Here is a 19,634-nt window from a genome sequence, read left to right as displayed (position 1 = left end):
ATTGAGAAGTCATCAAAGACTTCTCACTACTCTCGGAAATACCTCGTTCTGGTGACACGTCATCAGGAAATAATTAAAAATGAATTATATTGTTATAGAGTCGAGATTTGAATACAAATTTAAAAAATATATAAGCCATTTATCATTGATTTTTCAAACAATAAATTGCTTACAACATTTTAAGTATATAGATAAAGCCATTAAAACAGATAATGATGTTTTATTGGAAATACAAGAATCCGGCATTACACACACAAAAATCAATAGAATTAAAAATGTGTTAAAGTTGTTAGATGTACATTGTGAAAAATTTGAATTGATGGTTTGATATTGAAATGAGAACACCAGAATTGCAAAATGTAATTCTCTTTTTTGAAATTATCCCTATCAGCTTTTAAATAAGAAATATCTGAAGAAAAAAAGCTAAAAGAAATCTAGAAGAAACATCGGAGATAAAATGAGTTTTTCACTGGTAAAAATCAGTGATGTCAGAAGAATAAAAAAGTATAAAGTATTTATTTTTTCATTGATTTTTATTAATAATCAATTAATCGAAAACATTTTTTAAATAATCAATCAATCATTCGATAAATCGAGATCAATGATGATTCACTGATATAACAGTGTAGAAATTCAATATACGCACAGTGGCTGCAACGGTATTGTTGATAAGATATACGAACAATCACGTTACACGATTAACGCTCAATTAAACATGTACATGAACGATCGTTCACGCTCTTGATTCTATGAACGATCCAGATTGATAACATAAACGCACGATTCTTCTCGCAAAATGTATGAAAATATTTCAAAATATATACACTTTTAGACGCAATATGAATAATTAATTTAGAAAGCAATTATTTTTTATTTTTCTACTAATAGATAGATTATTTGTTAGCTTGAAAGAAAAAAAACAAACTTAAATATCTATAACTAAGTTCTTTTTATGATAAAATGGTGATTCTATACAATCGTCAATCCATAACAGGTTGCTGCATGATTCTGAACCTTATGATGTATCACATTATATACAAGTACAAGAGAGTTGTGAATTTAGAGTTTATTGGATCCCATGATGAAGAACTTTTACTGTGGTCAGAATTTAAATAAAGAAATAGGATGACAGGTTATTTTCACGCAATAATATTTGATGCATGCATTTCAATGTTTACATTTGTGCATCAGTTAAATAATATATCTTACCAAAATTATTTATAACCTTGAATGGAAGGAATTATAAATAAGTCTCCAGAAAAACAGTTATATGCATCTATTTATTGGTGATGAGTTGTTAGGAGACTCAAAATTTCGAATTTCCTCACTTAAGTTCAAAAAAGAAATGGCCCTTTTTTAGCTCAATTCGACGAAGTCAAGACGAGATGAGCTTATGCTGTTACTCAGGTGTTGGCGTCTCGGTTTAAGTTTAAGGACTGAGTCAATTCCCAAGTAACTATAAGCCCTACCTGGACCAAAGTTGCAGGGATGCTGTGGATGATGTGGATACTTAAAAACTCCATGGAACTTTTAGACAATTTGAAATAAATTTTTTTTACCAAACTAAATAGTATCAAAACGTACGGCTCTTCAACACTTCATACACCATTCCCCACGATCGATCAAAGTCTTTTTGACATCTTAGACGAATGCTTATTGAATAAATTCAATAAAAATAAAACGCGTAAATTTGCATACCTGTCATTGGTCATCTGAAAAATGTATCTTGTTAAAAAGCATTCTAATTCATAAACAGGTACTCCTAGGTTGATATAAAAAAAGATGCTTGAGTTTTTTTATTGACAATATCTATTAGTATGTAGTTTTTCGGAGACCAGTTCTTTCAACAATCTGTTGGAATTACGATGGGTCCTAATTGTGCTCCGCAAATGGCAGACCTGTTTTTTATTCATATGAAGCAGAATTTATTAAAAAACTTTTTGCATGCCAAGAATAAGTCTCTTGCTGTGGCCTTCAATTAGACATTTAGAAATATCGACGATGTTTTTTCAATAAACAATATTCCGTTTTCATTCTGACGTTGATTTGATATTTTCCATTGAACTCGAAATAAACGACATCTCAGATTCTGACACACCTGTTTTATATTTAGATGTTTTATATTTAGATGTTTTACTGAAGGCAAACAGACAATTGACCTTTATGATACACGTGATAGTTTTCAGCTTTTCTATGGTCAACTTTTTTTTTAATTTAGTAATATATCATTATCACCTGTATATGGAGTTTATGTTTCCCAGCTGATTCGTTATATGTTTTTTAAATAAACTTTTGAGAATGTCTACTGTTCGTTATCTTCACAGTTCATTTAGGTTTTCGAAAAACTAGACTTGTTTCAGATGCTGGATATGATCTACTTTTTCAGAATTGGTGACCAGGTTTAAGCTTTTGGACCAAGTCTATTCCAAGCAATTTTAAGCCTTACCTGGACCACACGTGCATGGCTAATGTACCTAGGAATTACTTCAGATGCTGCCTTTGACCTTTAAAAATCATATCTATATTTATTTGGATGATTTAAATCGTTTAAGTTTTAGGAGCAAGTCCATTCCCAAGTAACTATAAATCTTACCTGAACCAAACTTGCATGGATAATGCATCTAGAAATGCACACTACCTGACTTGCTTCGGATACTAGGTCTGACCTACATATTCTGAATGAGCGTCCAGATTATAGTTTTAAGATTATATCCATCCCCACCAAGAAACTATAATCCCTACCTGGATCAAATTCGAATGAATGATGTAGGGATTCACACGACAAAAATTGTTTCAGATGCTGCATCTGACCTACATTTTCTCGATGATTGAACAGGTAAAAAGATGCTGGAGAAAGTCAATTCCGCAGTAACTACAAGTCCTTCCCGAACCAAACTTGCATGTTTTTTTATACTACGTATATACACCATTAGACTTGCAGATGCTGGATCTGACCTAATTTTTAGCGCTAAGCGCATGCGCAAGCGCTTATTAGGGAGTCTTCATAAACAGGAAGTCATCCAATCAACGACCCCTATCGGTATGATGTTCTTCTAAACATAGCACCTTAAATATTCCGATAGGCGCATTTTCTAAAAATAGCATCGCTGTAGTGATCTAGCGCAGTGCTATCATATCTTAATTTTATGATGGATCTAGCGGTGAGGACCAGTAAAGTTGCTTGCACTTTTTCTTTTAACAATTTTTAACATTAAAAAATGAGTTGGTGTACATGAATACCGGTATGACAAAGCAATAGTTATAGGCCAGTATGAATGTACTATTATGTACAATAGTACATTCATACTGGCCTATAACTATTGCTTTGTTTAGAAGAACATCATGCCGATAGGAGTCGTTGATTGGATGAACTGTGACAATTGTTGAAAAAGGGCATACTTATTCACCAGAGTTCTATTAACTAACTTAGCTTAGCGCTTTTCAGTACTGTAAGTACTTTGATTTTCTGACCGAGTGACCAGATTTAAGTCTTTGGAAAAGGTACTAGGTAACTACTAGCCCTATGTTGTCCAGACTTGTACGGATGACACATTCAGTTTTGGAGAAAGTCCACTCCAAAGTGACTATAAGGCTTACCTGAATCAAACTTGCATATATGACACATAAAGGGATACACGCTTCAACATTCGTTTCAGATGTTGCATCTGACATATATTTTCTGGATGGTTGAAAAAGTTAACAATTGTTGAGCAGGCCCATTACAAAACAATTATAAGCGTATCTGGTCAAAACTAACATGAATCTACATGCATGATAGTTTTATATTTACATTTGCTGATGTCTTTCCTTATATAACAATACTAATTAAATGACTTTCAATTTTCAATGACGTGCAGTTGGTCACATGATCAGACTTTCTAGTGTATGGAAAGCAAACTGCACAAGCCATATGGAAAGTTCCGATTGTGACGTCACAAGACGTCATAGGTACGTTATGATGCATTTCCATAACAAGTCTATATGGTGCCTATTTTCCCTTGTAACACGAATAAAAGTAAAATGTAAATATAAGAAATAAAATATCATTTTTAGAGTTTCATTGGGATATGACATGAAGTCGGAACGTGATCAAATCTACTATAACGCTCTTCGGGCGCCCTTCATGTCATATCCCAATGAAACTCTAAAAATAGATATCGTATTTCTTAAATGAATGCACCCTTCCATACCTTCGGATGGTGCATCTGACTTACATTTTGAGATTGAACAGTTAAATTTCTTGGAAGAAGTCAATTTTCAAGTTATGGTTAGTCTTATCCAGACAAATTTGCATAGATTTTGCATGTGATGAAACTCATGCACCCTATAGGTATATTTATTTATCGTGAGAATTCATGCTTGAAAAAATATCACTTGCAAATATATTTTTTTATTTAAGAGATTTACAGTTGAAAATGTAAGAAATACATATTTATTTCCTAGGTGCATATTTTCATACATATACATGTTTTTTGATGTACATTGTTCAGTATTGATTTAAAAAAAACAATCTAAAAAATACATGTATGTGCGAAATAAAATTAAAAAATCTTGAAAAGCAACACAATACAGAAAATCAAGAACAAAAAAGTCCGTTTCGGGCGAAATACCTGTAATTTACACATATTTTGTGCACTGCACTGTTTGTGCTAATCAAGAGTGTACATGTCCTTGTTACTTGATGTGAACTCTTGTTAGCCGAACACTGAATAAATCATTTGTTTATACTTGCTGACCTTCCCCAACTGTCAATGAAAACACTAGAGCATTACGCATATCATTATATTAAAGAGATGACAAGTATAGACCCTTTTAATCACTTTTATATTTAGCTTATTGAATCAATCCTTTTTAAGACAATATTTGTCACATCAATCTTGATTGGAAGCACCAACCTAACGAATCTACAGTTCTTATGAAGTGGTGCAAAACTTAAAAGAAAAGATTTACATGATTTAGGCTCTTTGAGATTTCTGAAAATGATTTCAAGTATTCTTAATGCTTATTTCAATTTTTTTTTTGCAAATTCTATCATTAATGATAACGCTTTATATATGTTTGGGTTATCAAGCTTATAAAAAGATAATTAAGAAAATCAGTTGTTCTAGAATGTTCTAAATATAAATCGTTCCCCAAATAATTTGATTCGTATATTTGAACTATTGCCATAACTGTTAGTGAAAAATGTAATCATTAGGCCTTGTCTTCAGCTTGGAAGAAGATATGATAATTATATCTATGGTAAACTATGTTGACTGGGTCAAAACAGTGAGCATGTTTGTAACGCTCTACATTGGCATTGAGAAATAATCAGATGGCATCAACCAATGCTTGCTTTAAAGAAATAATTCTACACGTATAAAATCTGTTTATGCGTCAGCTATACAAGAACATAAGTTTATTACTAAAGACGCGGTTTCTGAATTCTCAGATAAATTTAAATTACATTTACCATGCTGTTTTTTTTTGTTGGTTCTTACAAAGATATCAACAACTGTAAAGGAGAAACTTCAGACGTACTGTGCTACAACATATTTTAGAAGTCAGATGTGAATACTCAAAAACTTCAAAGAATGTTTAAAAAATTTAAAACCACCAAATTTTTCTTAAGTCAAAACGTACCACTTTTCTACACTTTAATCAACTACTGTTGATTCCTTATTTTTCGCGAAAGGACCCTTAACGTAAAATCACGGGAATAATAATTCGCGTATGAACGTTTGATCAAGAGATTTTTCATGGGTTTCAGCTCCATAAAAATAAAAGCGAGTAATTTTATTTTGCGAGTGGTGCTTAATGGTATATTTAGGAATCCACAGTATTCCCCACGATAAAGTAAAAACTAGGCTTTTTGATGTTATAGACAACTGCTTCTTCAATAAAAATGGAATGCCAAAATTTTTATATCGTATGATTGCTCATCAACAAAACTACTTTGTAAAAAATCACTCTGATTTTACACAATAGTACTCTGAAGTTGATATTATAAGAATGCTGGAGTTCCTAATTGACAACATCTATGTAATCTTTGGAGACTAGTTCTTTCAACAAACTGTTGGAATTCAGTTAATCATTAATTGTGCTACTTTATTAGCCGACTTGTTTATATATATATATGACTATGAATCAGAATTTATTCAAAAACTTCTCTAAGAGAATAAGAAAATACTTCATGCTGCATTCATCTCGACATTCAGATATATCGTTTTATCAATTAACAATAGTTATTTCCATTCATATGTCGACTCGATATATCCTAGTGAATTTGGAACAAAAGACACCACAGAGTCTGCCATTTATGTTTCATTCTAGATGTTTTACTGACTATAGACGAAAAGGTCCGACTAAAAACTAAATTGTATGACAAACGAGATCACTTCAGCTTTTTCATCGTCAACTTTCCTTATTTATGTTGTAATATTCCGCTATGACCTGCGTATGGTGTTTACGTCTCCTACCTTTTTCAATACTCGAGAGCATGCTCTGAGTACGATAAATTTTTAAACCGAGACAGGATAATTGATGTTACAGAGATTTCAACCTCTTTTAAAGTCAGCATTTCCTGAATTCTATAATCTTATTATAATGACCTTGTTAACGAAAATAAACTATCAATGGGTCTTATTTTGGCTGACGTGTTTCATACCAATTGTTAGGCCTCCGTTTTTATACTACATTTGACTAGGGAATGTTCCTTCTACCAGAACAATACATGGGGCTAACGGCGAGCGTGACCTGTCAACAGGGAATCCTTACTTCTCTTTGGCACCTGATACTTGAATTTCCGGAGGTCCGTGTTTATGTCCTATTACCAGCTTTGTATTGTATGTGGACTTTTTAAGATCGATCACTGTTCGTTATCTTCACTTTTTTCATTATCAGAGAAAGGATAAATCTTGTGAAAAGAAGCATCGAAACAAAAGGCATGAATGCAGCAAAACAAATACATAAGAACTGCGAACGATAGTATTGTTCTCCAAGTCAATTTTCAAAAGTTAACATATTTTAATGTTTTTTTATATTTATATAGATATTTATATGAACTTTCATAAAACATCACTTATTTGGGAAAACAAAGAGAGATAACTCTATAATTTTGGAAAAACTTGTGTTTTTCACCATAGAAATCAACGGAAAACGGAAAATATGTTTAAAAATCCCCCCACCCGTGAAACAAAAATTCCTTTTTCCAGGTAATATGGATTGTTATTTCACAAATTCATACCAAAGCTTTTTGTGATTCACGAGTGGGGGGGGGGGGCATATGTTAACTGACAAAATACGACAAAAATGCTCATTTTTTCATCAATTTCGAAGGGGTTTACAACTAAAATGTTGTATTTTATCAATTACATGTTTTTTTATATGCGTAAAACATAAGAAAAGATTAAAGGAACATTTATCCATATCCAAGAACATTTTAAAATATGCTGATGCTTTCAAGCCCGATTTTAATTTAAAAAAATAGTCTACCCCCTTATAAAAAGAGCTGGAATTAAGAGTAATTAACTATTTAACACTGGTATTAAAATTATCAATCAATTACCATTAAACTCTTTTTGCATTCAACAAAGATTTTATGGCCAAATTGCCATTAGTATTGAATTAAATGGGTGTAAAATGTAGGCGGGAATCGAGAGTTAGCGTGCGTAGTTCTTTGATCGAACGAATAACTAAGTTGTCAAAGCAAATATCCAGTTCGTCCAAACAAATCCAAACAAATACAATTTAATCTTTTTTGTTTTTCTTTTTTTTTTAGCGTTTATTTAATTCGTCCAAAGGAAGAACTTGTTTGTCCAACTAATATCTTGTTCAGTTCGGATGTACGCAGAATAAATCTGTTCGAACAATTATCTTATTTGTCAGAACAAATATTCATGCGTCAAAACTGATATATGCACTGTACGTCTTTAGGATAAATGAAACCAAAGCCAGTTTTTTTTTTTTTCAAAAAAAATATTTATTGATGAAAAGACAAATTCTCCGACGACAACTTTAATAATAGCTCTGAAAAAAAGAAATTCATACAATTATTACATACTTGTTATCATTTTATTAATCAGAATCATCATTATAATCGGTTTTGCTCTAAATATGTTTTGTTTGAATATACAGTTTTGACTATTTTGTCTTATTATCTAATTATACACTTTTAGTCATTTGATATTTACCCTGCCATAACCATATCCTTTATTGTAGTAGTTTCCATAGAGACCTCTTCCATATAAGTTTTTTCCATAGAGACCTCTTCCATACCAGTTGTTTCCATAGAGACCGTTTCCATACAAGTTGTTTCCATAGAGACCCATTCCATACAAGCTATTTCCATAGAGACCGTTTCTATACAAGTTGTTTCCATAGAGACCGTTTCCATACAAGCTGTTTCCATAGTAATTGTTACCATAGAAAGGATTGCCTAAATAGCCACCATAACCGTATCCACCATAGTTCAAGCCTAGGGCCAGGGATAAGATGGCGAGACAGCACAGCAGTCGGAACATTCTGTGTTGAGAAAAAATAGTTAATGTACAGAAGGTGAAGTTAATGAACAGTGATCAGCATTATCAAATTTAAATCCTCATTTTTGTATATCATTGGCAAAAAATGGTTTTATTCAAAGGATGATTTCAGAACTTCTAAAGATGAAACCTATAAGACGGTATCACAGTTTTTGATATATCTTAGATCTCAAAATAAAATATTCATTTGTATTTCAAAGTTACTTATTTATAATCATAATTCAGCATATCCATTCATGACTCCTTAAGTTATCAGGAAATAAAAAAATCTGAGATATGGTTTTGTGAAAACATTTAAGAGGGAGCTGAATCCTTCGAAATAATACAACCAACTGCTTGGTCTTACTTTAAAGTAGAGAGCAAAATCCTATTACACAATGATGTTTGCCAAAGCTATAGATATATGATATCTTGAGATTCCTTCTACCCATTAGTAAACTACATCAGAAGAGAATAGGGTGTATAAATATGAACCAGAATATATATATATATATATATATATATATATATATATATATATATATATATATATATATATATATATATATATATATATATATATATATATATATATATATATAGTTTGAAGGGATACCTCTTAAACTATGAAAAATTAATCCTTAGATCAAAACCTAACAACATCCAATACTTTTATGAAGGGACAGGCCTACTCTGTTAACTTTTATTCCAAAATTAATGCAAAAATCGGTGCTAAACAGGAAAAGTCCGCCTAATGTTAATCTTAGAATTGATTTTTTTTAATTAATTTTTTTTTAATGCAGATACATGTATGAGAAATTCAGACAGTTGATTGAAAATATCTTAATAATAAGCTTTGAAATAATTTTTTTTCAGAAAATTGTTCTCTCTTTTAGGTCAATTCTTTTGCAATTCTGAAATTATCCATTTTGTTTAATTATATTTTAAGTCTTTATATGACAGTGAAAATGAAGGAATGTTATTAATGTGAAATAAGATTATCTTATATGTGTTTCATATATTTATTTTACTTCACTTCTCCACCTATTTATTACATGTAAGTAAAAATATAAAAAGAGATTAATTTTACCATTAACAAAATAAGATTATATAAAGTTTAAAAAATAATAAAAACTGCAAGAAAATTTTCTTACCTGGGTTGATTTAGTTGTCTTAGAGAGAACCGCATAGGAATGGTTTGGTACTCTTATATTTATACTGATTTTTAACATCAAATTTAAGTTTTCATCAATCAAAAAACGTCATTTCTACGTTAGAAATATTTACTAAAGATTGACCAACATCTGAATTGAATGACAAATAAAGAGCGTAAATAGGATAACTTTTATTGCATTTTGAGGTCAAGATTTGTAGAAAGTGGTACAATACTACGGCTTGGATTAATAAGACGGAGTTAGAGCTTGGTTAGGGTGATAAACGCTCTGTGGTCAGAGTTATTTGTCTTTTTTTCAAAGAGTACAAGGGTTAAGTTATATATGTGTCTTACAAAGATTAATGGGATGGTTTGTGTTAATTTCGGGAAATAAATTCTTGCTTTAATTAATGACCTTTTAATGGTTCACTTAACACATCAAAAACTAGCCACACAACAAGTACGGTTAGGCAATAATTTAATTACAAACTCATTATTTTTTTTTTTAAATTTTAACTTTAAAATCGAGATAAATTTACAACATACAAGCAATACATGTCATTCAATGCATTTTTCAAAACAGATTTTATTGTATGCATCATATTATATTCCAGTTTATTTACGTTATCGTTTCTACATATTAATGAGTTATATTAATTGCAGTTATAAGTTTAGTAAAAAATTAAGTCTATCTGATTTGTTAATGCCTCATTTTAACCTTTATGTACTATATACGTACTAAATATACGATATCTCAATAAAATGTTATCTTGTTTAAAAGGAATTTTGTCCGTTATTCTATAAAGTTGTTCCTTTATTGACCTATTGGTTCTATCAAATAATGTATGAAAACGATATTCAATAAAAATAAAATCACATTTATACTGTTTAATAAATAAGTGATGTACACATTTAAGTTTTGAAAATTCATAGCCTGGAACTTTTCATACAGGCGTCCTTCATGAATCGCGGTAGTGCAAAATATGGCTTATGTTGTCATTTCAACTACAGATTTATTTCCTTCCATGTAATATGGACATTAATTCTGAATATTTTGAGAAAAATGATATATAACTTGAAAATATATTAAAACTGTATCATTTTCTTGTATATTTGAAAATGCTCTTCTCAGGAAAATTTTCCATAATTTCGACACAATTGGTAGCAACATTCTGAAAAATAAAAATTTCAGTAATATCAATTACCGCACAATAACCGCATGTGACCTGTTATAAGGAATAAGTTAAGCTCATATACGACTACTTTTCTATGAAACTTTTGAAACTATTTTCACTAAAATGGTCAATTGATAACGTAACATTCTCAGACAGAAACATCGAGAATCGCCAAAACTGTAGGACCCGAGTCTTCAGATTTTGTAATATAAGAAAATGTAATATTATATATATATATATATATATATATATATATACGTTTGTTGTGTTTCTCTGGCAAACCATCAGTAAAATTGACTTTGAGTGCCATTTTTATCTTATTTTGACTGACACATTTCATACCGATTGTTAGGCTTCTGTTTTTATAGTAAATTTGACTACGGAATATTCCGTTCCTACCTCATCATTACATAGGGCTCACTCGGATGTGTCTTGTTCGATAGAGGATGCTTGCTCCTCCTGGGCACATGATCGTGCATCAGGAGTTGGGGGGAGGGGGATTCCGTGTTCTCAAAATTTGTATCGTTTTTTTTTTTTTTTAAAGATCGAATGGTGTTTGTTATCTTCATCTTTTTCGTTTACAAAATAAAATAATAATACCAATAGATTTCTACCGTTGAATACCAGAGACTTTTGTTTTGTTTACAGTTTGTCGCATATGATTTAGTGTCTGTGACGAAACTGAATAAAATCTGAATCGTCTTATCTCTTCTATATGTACATTATCACCTTTTCTTTCATTATTACAAGCGAAATGGAAATGACCGTTATATCCTCCGAGACGTTGAACGCAAAACGCTATTAAGGTATTTTACAGCATCACGAACTATGATGTCATTAACCACATAACTGCTTGTTTCACACTACATAAAGGATACCCTCACTTCTGTCTAATTAATATATCCTTATGGAGATCTTTTAGAGACTTGTACTTTACCTGGAAAATTTAATTGAAAAATTAAATTTCTATATAAATAAATCTCTATATCATAGCGGAAGGCAGTGGTATAAACCTCTCAAATGACAAATACATGTCAGATTCATGAAGATTTTCTAATCAAACTCTCCGCCCTTTTTAATCTCATTGATGCCAATACGATTAATCATAGCCCCTGTAAAATTTACGAGGCCCCCAGGGTTAAAAGAAAAATGAACAAATTGGGTTGCTTTCTCTAAATAAAGAATAATTGGAAATATTTTTTTGTGCGCTTCTAAATTAAAAAAGAAAATGGCACCCGTAATTATTTCAAGTGATATAGCAATGCATATACAAAAAAGGACTTGCTGCCCTATACATGTGTGTATACACTGAAAAATATGATAATAAAGTTAAATAGAATGTAAGTGATGAGCAAATGTTAAAGTTCTCTTTTAACTTGTTATTTCAAATAATTAAAAAAACTTTCATAAAACTTTCATCAAATATGAAGTAGAAAGTATCTTTGCAAGTACTTCTTTCATATTACAATTGATAAGATAAATGCAGATGAGAATATTGTATGAATAGATATATCATATTTCTATTGGAAAATGTAACAAATTTTCGAGATGAAATCTGAACACATCTTCAATGAAAATTCTTTTAATTGACAGATTATTAAATATTATGCTCACTAACGTAGTTTCGGAACATTTTATTTTGCTTGGTTTCTATTTACTATTACATGTATTTTATTCATTGATATTCCTTATTTTACAAAAATAACTTTTATTTTGGGGTCAACTCATACTTTTAAGGTCACTGTAAACTAGATATGTCGTGTAAGTAATGTAGGTACCTTTTTTATGCATGTGGATACGTGAGTCACTGTATGATGAGGTTAATGATGAGTTGATTTGACTGCAGCATTCATCGATGGTATGCTTTGAAACTAGTATTGTATTTTTCACAATGCTAATCATATTTATGTAATATACATGTACTTTTAAAACATGGATACACGTGCAAGGAAGCCTGCTGAATTTTAAATATATTTTAAAACTCAAAAGAAGTAGGTACGGTTTTGGCTATATTGTGCCCTAAAAATATGATGTTTTCAAAAGTTTTAAAATTTGCTAAATATAGTTGAAAATGAAATATGAGGGGAAAAAATTGGCATAAAGGAGGGACGTTCTGGAAATATGACGTCATTCATTCGTTAAATGTCTATGTTGTAACAAAAAAAAAAAACTCATAACGACTCAGCAGTCGCCCATTTCAATTTTCAGATATGTTAGGTAAAATTTTTGAGAAATCACATATTTTAAAATATTTGTGGGCGATGCATGTGGTCTATATTGTCTGAAGAAAAAAAACACTGAAAATTAGTATCTTCTGCAACTTGTTAAGAATAGGGTGAAAATGCACAAGTTCATGTCGTAACAATTGGCATTTAGGAGGTAAGAAAAAAAGATTTTAAAAATACAGGGTAGATTATATAAAAAATGTATGTTCTCTTTTAAAAGAAGAGTAGTATGCAAATATATATACGTGTCCTCACCATGAAGTATAAAAAATACTTGTACAAGTCATTGCTGAAATCTGAGCTTAAATAAAAATGCTGATATCTTTTTTATGTATCATCGAAATTGTTCAAAAATTCAAAATGAAGGCATATTCTGTGTCTCTGCAATATTGAATTATCCATAATGGTTATACATGTATGTAGTTTTATACATGTATGTAGTTTGGGCCTGATATAATACAGAAGACAACAAGATAGTCCTACGTAAAACAATGATATTTCCTTCTGTGGAGACATGGTTCATAAGTTAATAATGTTAGAATTTAGAGAAAATACTTGCCAGACGATTTTTTTATGCATTGCTGTGAGGATTATGTAATTACAGCATATTTCGGTAAATATTACTTTAACTGACCAGCTAATGATTTATAGATTTAAGATGGTGATGATAAAAACCCAATAACAAATTGTATTAATTTTCTATAAATAAATGCTGTTTACAGTATGTCAACAGTGCCTTCTACTTGACATTGGCACATTGAACGTTTTATGTCATCTTTGAAATACTAGTGATATTCGGCAATTCTGACAGATCCGTTTCCTGGTTGTTGACCTTGACCTTCTCATGAGTTACAGTACAACTGTTCCTTAACGGAAATCATAAAGATAATCATTTTTAAAAACTGAATCATTATTATGAAACACGGTTAATATTTGAATACAAGTTATATAAAAAAATCTTTCTACTACGACTTATTAACATTCGATGATTGGAAGACGGTTTTCGTTGGAAGTGAGTGATATTCCTAATGACTTTACTAGTGCTACCAGACAATTTATTTGTGGACATTTGACACATTTCACATGAATTTAAAAAGTGTAATTTTTCTAGGGGTTTAAAGAAGTATCGACATGCATTACTCTATATTTAAGAAAAATCTACAAAATTCATTTTAATCTGGAGAGTGTTCAAAGGCTAGGTAAAGAAGAGTCATTGATTGATAATTTATGAAGTATTATAAAGATTTGATAATTTTTTTAACTTGCAGATATTCTGTGACAGGGAAATTTGAGTCTGTATCAGCTGACAAGAAAGATGAGATGGCATTCTATCACGAATGCATAAAATGCTATACCATCATGCACGAGCTAGACTAGTTTTAGGACTAGGTCCGATAATGTCACACCTCTCTTGTCTTGTGACAGCTATAACAGGATTTTATTAAATACACCAATAAATCTGATCATGTCATATTTTCTATTAATTAAACAAGAGAAAAGGCGATGTTTTATTTCTGAATTATAGAAAGATCCCCCTTTTTACGAAGACAAAAATAATCAGTTTTCGTAAACTTGACACTTATTCAAAGAAGTTAATCATAAAAGTGCTTCTAAGACTTAAATGCCTGTTTCTAACATTATTTTTTAAATTCTTAGCTTTTCTATATATTAAAACATATGAATTTATTTTGTTCGATTTTCAGTATAAAATTTAATGTGTTTAGTCATTTTCTATTTTATCGACAGCTAACCTGGCTTTGTTTCCTAGCCTTAAGGTTAAGATCTAGCAAATGAAAAGTGCCTACAGATTTTTCAAATTTGAGAAATTAATTCCTTTAATGATGCCTTATAACTTTATCTTGGTCAAATAAGGCGTTTCGGGGCATAATTTGTAGGTGAACAAGAGGAAAAAGCATATTTAAAACTGTCATTTTTAATGAAAAATTAAGAAAACTAGTTATGAATATGGGGGTGTTTTCCATATCAGACAGAGGAAATGTATCCAGATTGCCTACAGTCTCTCAGAAAACGGTAATTTATATGTTCTTAGCCTCTTCTTTAAAATAATAATAAATTGAATATAGGTATCGGATATACTTTTCACATGATTTCAAATTGAATTCCTTGAAAATATTTTATTTTCTACATAATTCTATAAGAGACGTAAGGTACGGGAAAAAGAAGGTTTAAATTGATTATGATGCCATAAGGGATCTAGCACCAAAAAGACAGTCTAAAGTTATTTACTAGATCTTGACCTAAACTCATTTACTAGGTCAAGATCTAGTAAATGAGTTTAGACTTTCTTCTTGGTGCTAGATTCATTATGATGTCATAATTGATTTAAACTTAATTTTTCCCGTACTTTACGGCTTCCAAATAATTATGTAGAAAATAAAGCACTTTCATGGAATTCAATTTGAAATCATGACTAAATTAACCCCGATACCCTTATTCCGTTAAATATCATTTTAAAGTAGAGATCAAGAAGATATGAAAAACCGCTTTCTGAGAGACTGTCGGCAATATTGATACATTTCCTTTGTCTGAGATGGAGAGAATTCCCATTTTTATACCAGAGTTTCTTCATTTTTCTTTGAAAATGGGCAGTTTATAATATGTTTTTCCGATGAGTGTACCCCAAAATTATGTCCGGATGCGCCTTATTTTATCAAGCTATTTAATGTGTATCTCAAATTTGAAAATCTGTGGGCACCCTTCATTCACTAGATCTTGACCTTAAGTCTTATTAGTAAATTAATTAAGCACACCTACTGTTTTGAGATGTTCAAATTCTTTATTTCATACGACACATCAGAATACATGGTATATGTAATTACTAAATATATACAATATGCTACAGCTAACTTAACAGGTATATCAATGTAAGCATAATAAATAAATAGCAAGTCGATAGAAAGTAATATATTAGGTAATTTTTATGGCGAAACTCTTAAAAATTGCTATACAATAAATGATCAAAATAAGATTTTAGCGACATTGGTCATTTGCAAAATTATTTTGTTAAAAAACATTCTGATTGTACACACAAGTACTCTGAAGTTGACGTTAAAAAGATGCTTGAGTTTCTGATTGACAATATCTATGTAGTTTTTGGAGACCAGGTCTTCCAACAATCTATTGGAATTCCCATGGGTACCAATTGCGCCCCGTTATTAGCAGACCTTTTTTGTATTCATATGAAGCAGAGTTTGTCCAAAATCTTGTACGTGAAAAGAAGAAAACACTTGCTGTGACCTTCAACTCGACATTTAGATATATCGACGACGTATTGTCAATTAACAATTGTTATTTCCATTCTTATGTCGATACGATATATCCTGTGAGCTTGAGATAAAAGATACTTGTATCCTTTGAGTCTGACACATTTGTTTTATATTTGGATATTTTACTTGAAATAGACGTTAATGGTAATCTAACAACCAAGCTTTATGATAAACGTGATGACTTTAACTTTTCAATCATCAACTTCCCTTACTTATGCAGCAATATACCTTCATCACCTGCATACGGGGTATATATCTCTCAGTTGATTCGATATGCAAGAGCATGCTCTACGTATGTACAATTTCTAAAACGAGGTAAATTATTGACAAACAAGTTGACGAAACAAGAATATCAGCTGTCTCGTTTAAAGTCATCATTTCGTAAGTTCTATGGTCGATACAATGACCTTGTCAGCAAATACAATTTATCATTGAGTCAAATGCTGACTGACGTTTTTCATCCTAATTGTTAGGCCATTATTTACACACTGAATTGTCGACGGATTTTTCCGGTAATTCCTGATCATGACAAGGAGCACACAGCGGGTGTGACCGGTCGGCAGGGGATGCTCACTCCTCCATGGCACCTGATCCCACCTCTGATGTTTTGAGGTCGTGTTTGCTCTACTCCTATTTTGTATTGTTTGATGGACTTTTGAGCTTGAATACTGTTCGTTCTCTCCATATATTCCATTTAGCATATGTCTGCATGCATATTTAAATTAGAAATTAATGAGTCTTAAGGTATGCTTCTTGCTCCAATGATTCTTGCATCGTTTGATTGAAATGTGCTTAAACATAATTGACTTGAATAAATTTATCGGTTTGATTTTCTGTTTTCTTTGTGAGTCCCTTGCATTTTTATCAGTCGATCGAGACATGCATGGTAAAAGAACAAGAAGGTGTAGAACTTTGCATTCTAATAGATATTAATCAAATTTATAAATCCTAAAAAAAAGTACTCCTAGGTGAAATAAATTTATATAAAGGGCCCTAAAATGAATTTCACTGAACATTTATGCATGCATTTACATGCATGTTGCTCAAGAATATTTAAAATGTTCAATATTATAGATGAATCTTCGTTAAAAATATTCGTTAGCTAAACATAATATATCAATAAATAAACCATACATATCAAATGTCATTCTGACAGAGATCATGGATATACTTTTTTACAATGTACTCTTAATTACTAATATGAATTATTATTTTTCTCATTAAATTTCTTTTCTTAGTTGGCTTTATTAACTAACTGGTTAGCTTAATAAAGTTTGAAAAATAATGAAAACATTCGCCTTGGGAGGTATAAAATCACGAACATAATCTATTTAATAATCAGTTACCTATATGTCATCCTCAAAAATGAAAGTAGTGAACGCCTACAGAGCACTATTATTCAGTCTTTTCAAAATCAACTTATTGTACAGCCATTTGTTTTTCTTTTGTATGAATTTATAGTACCTACAGAATTATACATATATTTCTGCTCTTTCCAAATAATGGAAGGATTAACATATATAAGATATGTTATAAGAGATCTAATGTTTTTCACACAAATGAGATCCTAGACTTACATTTTTTTTTTATTTTGACAAAAGAACAATTGGATAGTTTCTTCATCGATGTGGTATCTAGTAATAATCCTGAAATAGAAATAAAATAGAAATAAAGAAATACTTTTAAAACATTAAGTTTCTCACTCATAGGATATCTCGATCTCTCTCTCGATCTCTCTCTCTAGTACAAATCTAATAGAAATTCTGTTTCTTTTCTATAACTAGATAAGTACTTTTTTCATTTGTATGACTTGTATCTAGTATTACCGATAAATAAAAAGTGAATTTACCCGGTCATAATCATCATATCCGTAGTAGCCTGGGTAGAATCCCCTTCCATACAGACCCCTACCATACAAGCCGTTTCCAAGGAGACCGTAACCATACAAACGGTTTCTGTACAGTCCGTTTCCGATCAGACCGTTACCGAAATAATTACCTCCATAGAATGGGAGACCATACCCACGGCCATATCCATAACCCATATAGTTAAAGCCAAAGGCTACAGAGAGGACAGCGAGGCAACAGAGCAATCGAAACATCTGTTTGGAGAAACAAAGTTCATAATCATTCTAAATGAAACAAATACAATATCGATAAAAGCTTATTTTTTTAGTACTTGCTAAAAATAAGAATGGATCGAATTACCATTTTTCTTATTACGGATACATGTTAGTGTAGAGGTTATATATATGACATGATGTTTATATATGCAATCACGCAAAAAGTATATAAAAAGGCAGCAGGTGCTTGGTTTTTTATATCCATCTTCGAATACTCTTCCGGAAAAGATCCAATGACATTTTAGATGAACAAAAAGATGTGTACACATAACAGAAATGTTTATGGCTGATCATTACACAACGATGAAATTGGCTTACCTTGGTTGGGATTGAGGTCTTGGCAAAAACCAGTGCTATGAGACACTAGGGGTACTCGGCTATTTATATTTCTTGCGCCTCAGAATTTACCACAGATCATTTTAAAAAATACATTTTAATCAATCAAACCATGTCACCATTTCGTTAAAAATATTTTGTTCTAAAACTTGACCAGCAATTTATTTTCAATGATTGATTAAATGGAACAACATTTATTGCATTTAAAAACAAGGACTGAATACAATAGTACCGTATAATTGCGTCAATCATTAAAGTACTGATTAGAGTTATGAAAGCCTTGTGGTCAGAAATCTTTGTCACTGGCCCCAGTGTACTCCTGATAAAGTTTTAAAACTGTCATAAAAAATAAATTGTTTCTCTTCCATTATATAGGAAATATCTATTGTGTACTTCAGTTTTCTCTTAATTTTTTTAATTGCGCAGAAGGAGGAGACAGAAGGACGGTGACACAGTGTCACTGAACTAAAGGATTTTTCTTTAAAAAGTATTTTATTTCTATATATATATATATATATATATATATATATATATATATATATATATATATATATATATATATATATATATATATATATATATATATATATATATATATATATATATATAAAGCACTAAAAATGACCAACGACACGAACAATAATAATTGTCAAATTTTCGGGACGACCTGTCCCTTCCTCAGGACAAAGAAAAAAGTTAAGAAGTCATAAACACAAAGGAAATAGAAAAAAACAACTAGCACTACTACTAAACTACTAAACATTGAGTGTTAAGTAGTTTAGTAGTAGTGCTAGTTGTTTTTGTTTTTCTATTTCCTTTGTGTTTATGACTTCTTAAC

General features: G+C 30.8%; 1 protein-coding gene across 1 annotated transcript; it reads right to left on the bottom strand.

Moving 5' to 3' along the window:
• Positions 1 to 7,936: 7,936 nt before the first annotated feature.
• On the bottom strand, positions 7,937 to 9,682 carry LOC133183212 (uncharacterized). The gene is made up of 3 exons (XM_061318161.1): positions 9,653 to 9,682; positions 8,172 to 8,502; positions 7,937 to 8,007 (listed from the first exon to the last, which is right to left on the bottom strand). Exons 2-3 carry the CDS (start codon positions 8,499 to 8,501, stop codon positions 7,996 to 7,998), a joined length of 342 nt encoding a protein of 113 aa, XP_061174145.1. The 5' UTR covers position 8,502; positions 9,653 to 9,682; the 3' UTR covers positions 7,937 to 7,995.
• Between the last annotated feature and the right edge of the window lie 9,952 nt (positions 9,683 to 19,634).

This window comes from Saccostrea echinata, unplaced genomic scaffold, assembly GCF_033153115.1.
Source record: "Saccostrea echinata isolate AGI-Se365-2 ecotype Australia unplaced genomic scaffold, CSIRO_AGI_Sech_v1 ptg000009l, whole genome shotgun sequence".
NCBI lineage: Eukaryota > Metazoa > Mollusca > Bivalvia > Ostreida > Ostreidae > Saccostrea > Saccostrea echinata.
The sequence above is the reverse complement of the archived record's forward strand: the minus strand, read 5'-3'. Positions and strand labels throughout refer to the sequence as shown.